General features: G+C 43.8%; 1 protein-coding gene across 1 annotated transcript in view; it reads left to right on the top strand.

The window, feature by feature from the left end:
- The first annotated feature begins 2785 nt into the window (after window positions 1–2785).
- Window positions 2786–10318, top strand: part of DDHD1 (DDHD domain containing 1) — a 131757-nt gene continuing 124224 nt past the window's right edge. Inside the window, 1 exon segment of the mRNA XM_017849540.1 lies at window positions 2786–3845. Coding sequence (XP_017705029.1) covers window positions 3011–3845 — 835 coding nt within the window. The 5' untranslated portion in view covers window positions 2786–3010.

Here is a 10318-nt window from a genome sequence, read left to right as displayed (position 1 = left end):
TATGTGAAAGAGGCCTGGTCTTGCATAATTATTAAAATACAATGGAATGCTTTACATAGAGCCATGGAAGTTCAGATAATGCTGTGTCCATTGTACACACTAATGATATAGAGTGGTGAGGAGCCACCTGACACCTATTCCAGCAGGTGGGGACTAAAATAGATGCCCCAACCCATCTCCCTCTGGTCAGGATCATATTACCTATGAAGATGCTCTAGAAAGCAAAAGGAGAGTAGGAACAGGAAGCATTAGATAAAACAAGAGTTTTTAAAGCAGAAAAGTTGAGAAGAAAAACATTATGATCTTTGCTTTGATATGGCTAGGGAGTAAAAAGGAAATAAATACATGCAGTCACATGAAGTTAGATATTGTGCTCTCAAATATCTTCTGAGCACTGTCAGCCTGGGACCCGGTATATGGGTCTGCCATAGCCCCAGCTTACTTCCAAGGGGCAGAAGCAATCTCAGCCCACAAATGTTGATTGACATCTCCCCTCAACAAGGTCTAGACCAAGCTTGTCCAACCTGCAGCCCATGGGCCATATGCAGCCCAGGATGGCTTTGAATGTGGCCCAACAGAAATTCATAAACTTTCTTAAAACATTATGAGATTTTTTTCATGATTTTTTAAGCGCATCAGCTACCATTAGTGTTAGTGTATTTTATGTGTGACTCGAGACAATTCTTCTTTCAGTGTGGCCCAGAGAAGCCAAAAGATTACACACACCTGGCTCTAGACCAAGATAACAAGGTCAGCAGAGAATCTAGGATTCCCTTCTTCTGCCACCTGGGTTGTGTTGAGAATCAACATTTCCTTCAAAAATGATCACTCTACCTAAACAGAGTGTGGCATTTCCCCAGTGAACCACAAGAGTATAACCTTCTCAAAATAATCAAACAAGCACAACACTTAATAGAAACATTCATTCAATGCAAAGCAGAAAGTACCTTTTTTTTTTTAACAGCAGATAATGTTAATGGAAATTGTGTAGTCAAAAGTTAAAATCTGGCCAAAATAATCTGACCAGATAACTATATAGTTAGGCTACATTCTATCAAGAAACATAAAGGAATAGAGTTATTTTAAATGTTGTGATATTCCTTATTTATAATACCCTTCATAGTACTTTTCATACTGTCCTATAATATAAGGTATCTGTTTACTTGTCTGTATCCCCCTCTAGGCTGTAAGCTCCTTGAAGAAAGAAAGAACTCTCTCCCATTCTCTTTTATAGTAGAAGTTAGCATAGAGGTGCCAGGCACCTATTCAAACCCTGTAGAATGAATGCTTTTACAGCTAGTAAATAGATCAAAACTCACACCCAATATCGTTTTCTGCATATTGTCAATAGAAATATTGGAGGAGCAACTGGGAAGCAGGTACTCAGAAATTTTTTTTTTTTTTTGAGTGGTAAAGAGCGTTCTGATCTTAGATGCTTTCAGTCAGAGCTGCAGTATACAATTGGATAGGTTATTCACTGCACAAGGTTAACCAGCTAAGGGCACTAATTGGGGCAGAAAATCCAGCCTGTATTCTACTTGACAAGCCATAAACTCCAACACTGCTCTGTATCTGCCCACAGGAAGCAATGCCTTTTTTCAAATTCCTACAAAGGCACTGTACAAACTTCAGATGGTCCTGACTTAAATAATGACAGAGTAATGTCTGACAGGTTACATCTCAGGAGCATGAAAAATTGCCCTACCAATCTGATTCCACCAGAAAGAGAGTAAAAGAAACAGTGAAGATAGTCTATTCTTACAATGAAAACACTGAGATTGGAGATAGTTTTTCTCTGGATTCTCAACATAGGGTGATGTGCTTATAAAACCAATTTTTTAAATAAAAAAGACCCACATAAGGGAGCCTCTGTATTCAACTTGATCCCAGAATATGAGTTACAGAATCAGAGATGTATAAAAATCTGGAAGAAACCTTAAAGTTCATAGAATTCCATTGCTAGAAGGAACTTTAGATATCATCTGGTCCAAGAATCTTAATTTTACAGATGAGGAAACCAAAAAGATTATGGAGATTATGTGATTTGCCTGTGGCTGGTTAGCAATGCTAAATCTAGAACCTAGTTGCTTTCTAGCTCTCAATCTAATACTCTTTACCACAGCTGGCTGGACTTGACATCATTATAATCAATTAAGACTGATTGTACACCCACTGTGTGGGAGAGGCTGACATACAGACTTGGTTTCTGTCAAGTGCCTTGCAATGAGGTTGAGAAAACAGGAAATCCAAGCATTAAAATATAAGTAATAATATGAGATGGCATATGAAGCGAGGTTTAGATTCCAGTTTCCCAGTGGGAGTGGTGACACCAAGGTGAGTGATGGGTGTGGGGTGGAGTGCCCTCGTATCCACCCACCTATGCGTCCTGGTTCTGTCTGGAGGGACCAGGGCCAGGTGACAAAACGTCCAGGTGAGGCCGCAGTAGGGCCTAAGGTCAAAAAAAGCAATGCTGAATCCAACATCCCGGGGCCCTCTTGACACGCAGCTTAAGGCTCTGGGCTCATGACCCACACTGCAAGGATGAGTGGGATAAAGCCTATCCACAAATGGGCTGTGAACTCCAGAAGGGGGGCACCGAGGCAGCAGCGCATGAAGACCGCAGGGAAAGAGGAAGGGAGCCGAGGAGGCCCAAGAGCGGCGGGCGACCTGAGGCGACCCTACACTCCCAGCCAGACGGGTACCGGAGGCGGCCCGCGCGCAGCGCCGCGGCAGCCCGGGCTTCCGGGGCGGCGCGCGCGGCCGGGGGGCGGGGCCGGGCCGAAGCACCGCCTACGTCGGGCTGCGTGACAATGGGGCGGGCCGCAGAACGCGGCTGCGGCGGATGCGGGTCTCGTAGGGGCGGAGCGGCTGCCGCTGCCGCCGCAGCTCGGGTCGGGATTTGAAAGATTAAAAACTCTGGGTGGAGAGGGCGCCGGCGTTGAATGTGTGGCGGAAGCGCTGGGGGTCACGGCTCCGCGCGCCGCCGGGCAGCCGGCGGCGTCTCCACAGCATGAATTACCCGGGCCGCGGGTCCCCGCGGAGCCCCGAGCATAACGGCCGAGGCGGTGGCGGCGCCTGGGAGCTGGGCTCAGACGCGGGGCCAGCGTTCGGCGGCGGCGTCTGCTGCTTCGAGCACCTGCCCGGCGGGGACCCGGGCGACGGCGACGTGCCCCTGGCGCTGCTTCGCGGGGAACCCGGGCTGCATTTGGCGCCGGGCACCGAGGACCACAACCACCACCTGGCGCTGGACCCCTGCCTCAGTGACGAGAACTATGACTTCAGCTCCGCTGAGTCGGGCTCCTCGCTGCGCTACTACAGCGAGGGCGAGAGCGGCGGCGGCGGCGGCAGCTCCTTGTCGCTGCACCCGCCGCAGCAGCCTCCGCTGGTCCCGACGAACTCGGGGGGCGGCGGGGCGACAGGAGGGGTCCCCGGGGAAAGGAAACGTACCCGGCTTGGCGGCCCGGCGGCCCGGCACCGCTATGAGGTAGTGACGGAGCTGGGCCCGGAGGAGGTACGCTGGTTCTACAAGGAGGACAAGAAGACCTGGAAGCCCTTCATTGGCTACGACTCGCTCCGCATCGAGCTCGCTTTCCGGACCCTGCTGCAGGCCACGGGTGCCCGGCGCCAGGGCGAGGACCGGGACGGCGAACATGTGTGCTCCCCCACGGGCCCAGCCTCCAGTTCCGGAGATGACGATGAGGACCGCGCCTGTGGCTTCTGCCAGAGTACGACGGGGCACGAGCCCGAGATGGTGGAACTGGTGAACATCGAGCCTGTGTGCGTGCGGGGTGGCCTCTACGAGGTGGATGTGACCCAAGGAGAGTGCTACCCGGTGTACTGGAACCGTGAGTAGCGGGCCGGGGTTAGGGCGGGACGGGCTGTCCCTGCATGGGCCGGTGTGCACCGGTATGGGTTTGGGACTGGTCGCCGCGAAGAGGGAGGAGCGTGAGGCCTGGCGTTTGTCCGGGGTAGGATGGAGATTGCGCTTGGAGCGTCGGCAGGTGAAGGGTAAACGAGCAGATGGCAAAACCCAAGCTGCCTGGGGTCAGGAGGACTGGATACCTTCGGGGGTAGCGCTTCCTGGGTGAGCCGGGTGCTACTGCCATCCCCTGGAAGTGATCCAGGAACGGATCCGCAGCCCGAGGTTTAATTTCGTGATCCTACCAGCTTTGTCCACCTGGAGATCTGGTTCGGTCTCATTTACCCTGAACAGCCTATGATTTAAATAGCGGCACGTCTTCTGGAGTAGGAAGGTTTGAGAGGATCTGCTCGAGAATCAACAGCTTAGTTATGGATTCAGGAAAAGAAAAAGAATCCCTGGCGGGAAAGGAGATAGGTTGTTCCCACTGGGTGTGTTCCGAGAGAGGTGGAAAGCACTGCATGAAGCAGCTTTGGCAAGTGGCTCCGCTCCCTCGATGGAATACTGGATTCTGTCTCTTAGGTCCTCATTTACATATTTTCGTCTTTGCATCTTAACCTTGAAAAATTACTATTTCTGTGCCCCGTCTTCCTCATCTGTAAAAGGGGAGAAATTGTACCTACCTCGTGGGATTGCTGTGAAAGTAAATTAGAAAATATACCTCAAGGGCTTGGAACTATGGTTGGTACTTACATGTGATACAAGTGTTAACAGTATTTATTAGACAACAACACAGATGGGTTTATAGTTGAATAGGAAGAAGGTGACCATAAATATCTGCCAGGGCATACAGCAAATACTACATATGTAATATATAGTAGATATTCAATAGTCACAGAAGTTATTTACCACCAGTATTGTATGTAATATACACTTTTAATTTTCATGGGCCCAATGCTCTCACTTAGGTGTCTTCAATGATTGTCACAACCCTTAAATCCTCCATACAGCACTCTGCCCTCTATTAATTAGATGGATTGATGACAGCTTCCTTTCTGTATGTTTAGCACCTTACCATCGGCAGAGCCCATCACCTTTACCTCTGTACTCTGATAGGGCCTAGTGCAATACATATTCAATAACTAGGTATTGAATTGCATCAGTGATTCTGATAATGTTAAAACATTCATATGTTAAGCATGACTTACTAAGATAGCAATTCCAACGTGTGTCAAATCACCAAATAAAATAATAGAAGGAAATGTAATTTACTGCACATTAAGATGATACTAAAGGCATTTATTACCATTTTTATAAGGTCAGATTCAGTGAGATCTGTTACATCATTCACTTTTTTAGATTATAAGCTCACTAAAGACAGATTTAGATTACAAGCTCACTATATTCATTCAGTTCTTTCATATTCAGAGTATTTGTATGTCCATAACGGTACTCTTGTGAAGGCATTAAGAAAGATGGGGAAAAGGAAAATCCTTACCCTTTCAGAGCTTCCCGCTCGGTGTTTCCTTCAAATGACTTAAACATCATCATATGTTTTTTTTCCTGAAGATAGAAGTACCAAGACTTAGTAGAGTCAGAACGTTGGATAAAAATACAGGGTATCCTTGGAGAGGGGACGAAAACCGAGAGATGAATCTTACCTTTAGATTAAACTGAAGTATATTCACCAAGAATACTGTGTGCTCTCTTGGTTTTTGATAAAATTGTTAATGCCCGCATGGTGCTTCACTGTTTACAAGTGATTTTTGACGTTCATTATTTTACAGTGATAGCAAATTAATACTAACATTATATACATGAAGAAATGGGCTCAGTGAAATTAATGAGCTTGTCCAAGGTCACTCAGCTACAAAGTGATGAAGCAGTTCATTCATTAGTCTAGTGGGGAAATACAGTGCGGTATGCAAAGAGCTTCTGACCCATCCAAGGGTGAGGATATCAGGAAAGCGTCCCAGAAGATTTAAGACAGAGTCTTACAGGATGAATTTAATGAAGCAGAGAAATAGAGGGAAGGGCATTCCAGCTAGATGGGTGCATACACAAGGACACAGGTCTGAAACTGCATGGCATTTTAAGGAAGTGAGGTCTACACCTGCAGGCACTGAGACACATGGGGTTGGGTTTCGGCTTTGACCAACCACAGAGACCGAGGTATGTGAAGGCTGGTGTTTGGTCAGGGACAGGATGGAGATTGTGAAGGGAGCACCTGCACATGAATGGCACATTTGGGAGAATAGCTGGAAAACGGACAGAGTAGATAAGCAGTGCTAAGGAGTTTGGCCTTGATCCTGTGAGTAATGAAGAACCAAACAGTAGAAGGTTCTTTATACTTACATGTGATTAATGACAATACAAAGGTTGAGCTGGAGAGTTGGAAGCAGAATATCAGTAGAATGCTAGTGTCATAAATCAAGTGAGAACTGGTGGAAGCCTACAAAAGTTAACCTAAAGGTAATGTGGACTTATCTTTCTCCAGTCTTCTTTCCTAAAGCAAAGAGCCATTAGGCCAATTATAGCTTATAAATTTTTGTTAACTAGCATAAGAGCAACACCTGTTTTTATCTCTATTTTAGCATTTTCTAAATAATTCTCTACAAGATACAGTCCAAGCCCTCATATGAGCTATAATATCACAATCGTGCTTTTTATCTATCCTGTAATTTGCCATTTCTCACAGAATCTCATATAACTTTAATTGGTTTCTTAAGTCCCTGTGTGTACGTTTTCACACTTTCTAGGAGGGTCCAGTCCCCGTATGGGTTCTTCAGCCTTTCTTCACATAGAAAAACTCATACTATATGTTGCAGCTTTTGACCTTGCTGACATTTTACTTTTCCTTTTTAGCTTTTTGGAAACTGTCTGGTTAGTGGTAATAAAAGAGTTTAAAAATAAAAAAAGGCCAGTAAGTTCCTGTGTAGAATGGTGGTATGAATCCATTGGCCATTTAGATTTTTGTGTCCTGATTTAGCCCACTGCATCTGGGTGTCAAGGCCAACAAGTTAGCTATACCTATTCTAAAAGAAAGATTTTATTTTATTCTTCCTTTTGAACTTGACTAGCAGATAAAATTTGAACTAATTTGGGGTACATGAATCAGAAAGGAGAACAGAATTTGTCTTCTATTAATGAGGAGCCAATATTATTACATATGAAAAAATATTAGTTGTAAACTTATTTTTGTTTTATTGTATGTTTAGATATTCTTCTGGCTGCATGTGGACATTCTAGATAAAAACTAATCATGCTGAGTAATGGTTGTGAGCTCTCTTGTTCGCAGTGTTCTTCCTGTTTGTATTCATTTCATAGACTTGTTTTGAGGATTATTACATGTAACATCCTTATTACAGTGGTTGGCACATTGTACTAGGTGTTAACTATATGTGGATCTCAAAAAAGCTATACACTTTATTTTTAGAAGTGCACATACAGGTTAGTAAAGTTAACCAGTGCACAGTTGTTGAGTGCCCACAATTTCTTGTTATTAGTCAGTACCTCATCAGAGGTGAAAGAATGTCTGTAAGGAATATTGGCAAGAAAGTAGCCAAAGCATTTAGTAATAGCAGATGGGAAGGCATGTGGAACATTCTAGAGATATTTCATGAGCTTAGAATAATTCAACAATTCTAGGCTGGGCGTGGTGGCTCACGCCTGTAATCCCAGCACTTTGGGAGGCTGAGGTGGGTGGATCACCTGAGGTCAGGAGTTCGAGACCAGTCTGGCCAACATGGCGAAACCCTGTCTCTACTAAAAGTACAAAAATTAGCCGGGCGTGGTGGCGGGTGCCTGTAATCCCAGCCATTTGGGAGGCTGAAGCAGGAGAATCACTTGAACCTGGGAGGCAGCTGTTGCATGCAGTGAGCCGAGATCATGGTACTGCACTCCAGCCTGGGCGACAAGAGCAAGACTCCATATCAAAAAAAAAAAAAAAAAAGAATAATTCAACAATTCTGATGGCAGTGATGTGTGCAATTTGCACTAGGGGGTTGTATGATTTCTATTCATTGACTAAATTAATAAAGTTATTGACCACATTTTTATATGTAGTATCCAGGAGTCTATAAACCACAGATTTCTTTTCTGTCACCACCCGCCTTCTGGTATACTTATGCAGCCTACTTGCATTATTGTAATTTTAAACCATTTTCAGTTTCAAATGCTTTAGAAATAAACCAGTTGTTTTTGTGGTATATTGCAACAAAGGGAAAATTATATTCCCAGTAAAATGAGATAAAAAAAAATTAGAGCTTTTCCCTTAATTACATGATGTTTACAAACTTGGTGTAGATGTGACCATGTTATTCGTAATAACAATCCTTTGTGTGGCACAGGGCATCATGGAAAATAATGGAGTCCCGGGGTCAGAAGGCACTCTTTTTTTGATCAATTTCTGTCTCCAATAAAGCAGGACTATAGGGATAGTGCCTGAACCTGAAAAAGTGTTGGAGACTTTTATCTTTCACTCTTTATAACTGTGTTATCCCCCATTAGCCTGGACTGGAAAGCAGCCTTGGACTGCATTGAACCCTGACTGCTCAGGTTTACAGTACCAAGGCCCCAGTTTTCTGAGAACCCACCTCATCCCAGATCAAATCTGCTTTAGAGTGCGTTTTACAATGCACAGTGACCTGCTAAAACAGAACAAGGATGTGAATGGATAGTGACATGTATGGAGGGCAGGACCTGGCACCTGACCATGGCATTTGGGGTTTCTCTTTCCCTTTGAAATGCATCATTACTTTAAAAATTGATCTAATATCAGTTACTGATTCACCTTATGTATGGCCAAAATGTTATAATGAATGCATGGTTTGCAAGTGCTTTATGCAAATGCTTAGAGCAATCATTGTGGTTTTCTTACCCCTGTAAACCCCCTCTGCTTTTCTTTCCTCTTTTACCCTTTTCTTATAAAAGAGATCTTGTGTATGCTTCTCTCTTCCAAATTTTATTTTGGGTCTTTTATCTCCATATCGCTCTTTATAGTTTGTATTTTGCTGAGAACCTTGATGTCTGGAACCTACAGTTGATCCTTTTTTGTAGAGAGCAAGAAAAGTCTGGATGTGCTGGTCAAGGAATCCTCTGAAAATTATGGACACCGGGGGAGGACAGTGGAAGTCAGAGAGGAGAACTAGAAGGAGAACATATTATTCACAGGAAGCCTAAGATGAAAAATATTGGCAAAAAAAATTGGAAAGTACGTAGTTATGGAATTCCTAATAACTAGGGAATCTGACCTAAGACCTTTGTTTTTTCGTGAATGTACTGGAATTTAAACTGTGCATGTTATACAAAAAAAAAAAACTGCCACCATTGATGAAGGGTACAGATATACAGAATCCCTTCTTTTTTTCCACAATACACTCTAAAAGTTCAGTTAAAAAGTAGAACAAGGAAAAAATTTTTTTATAGTTACTGTATATAATCTACAGTTCTACTCTTTTGTGTCCACAGTGGTAAAGGGAAATTGTGCCCATAAGAAGTATTGAATCACTGATAATTGAGTAAATTAATAGAATGAAAACCACAATGCAGATACTTTCTGATACTCCTAGATTAGGAGACAAGTGAAATTCAAGGTGGTAAAAAATTGGAACTTGCCTGTACCAGAGAACTGAAGAAAAACAGTAGCAAAATTGATATAATCATATGAAAGTAATTCTATTTTATGTACTGCTTTTTAGCATCAGCAAATTGTCAACAAGATTGAATTATACATTAATTTTTGTTTTTTTTTGAGATATTCTGTTGCCGAAGATGAAGTACGGTGGTGTGATCTCAGTGCACTGCAAGCTCTGCCTCCCAGGTTCAAGCGATTCTCCTGCCTCAGCCTCCCTAGTAGCTGGGACTATAGGCATGTGTCACCATGCCCGGCTAATTTTTATATTTTTAGTAGAGATGGAGATTCACCATGTTGACCAGGCTGATCTTGAACTCCTGATGTCAAGTTATCCACCCACCGTGGCCTCACAAAGTGCTGGGATAACAGTTGTGAGCCACTGTGTCCAGCCTGTTTGTTTGTTTGTTTCCTTGTTTTGAGACAGTTTCGCTCTTATTGCCCACGCTGGAGTGCAATGGCGCAATCTCAGCTCACTGAGACCTCTGCCTCCCAGGTTCAAGTGATTTTCCTGCCTCAGCCTCCCAAAGTGCTGGGATTACAGGCATGCGCTACCACACCTAGCCCATTAATGTTTATTGTAATGTCTTATTACATTAAGCTATCTCTAGATAATCTTTATTTTTTTATTTTTATTTTTATTTTTTTTTCATTTTTTTATTATACTTTAAGTTCTAGGGTACATGTGCATAACGTGCAGGTTTGTTACGTATGTATATTTGTGCCATGTTGGTGTGCTGCACCCATCAACTCGTCAGCACCCATCAATTCGTCATTTATATCAGGTATAACTCCCCAATGCAATCGCTCCCCCCTCCCCCCTCCCC

The sequence above is a fragment of the Rhinopithecus bieti genome, unplaced genomic scaffold (genome assembly GCF_001698545.2).
Source record: "Rhinopithecus bieti isolate Rb0 unplaced genomic scaffold, ASM169854v2 scaffold_29928, whole genome shotgun sequence".
In the NCBI taxonomy this organism is placed as follows: Eukaryota; Metazoa; Chordata; class Mammalia; order Primates; family Cercopithecidae; genus Rhinopithecus; species Rhinopithecus bieti.
The sequence above is the reverse complement of the archived record's forward strand: the minus strand, read 5'-3'. Positions and strand labels throughout refer to the sequence as shown.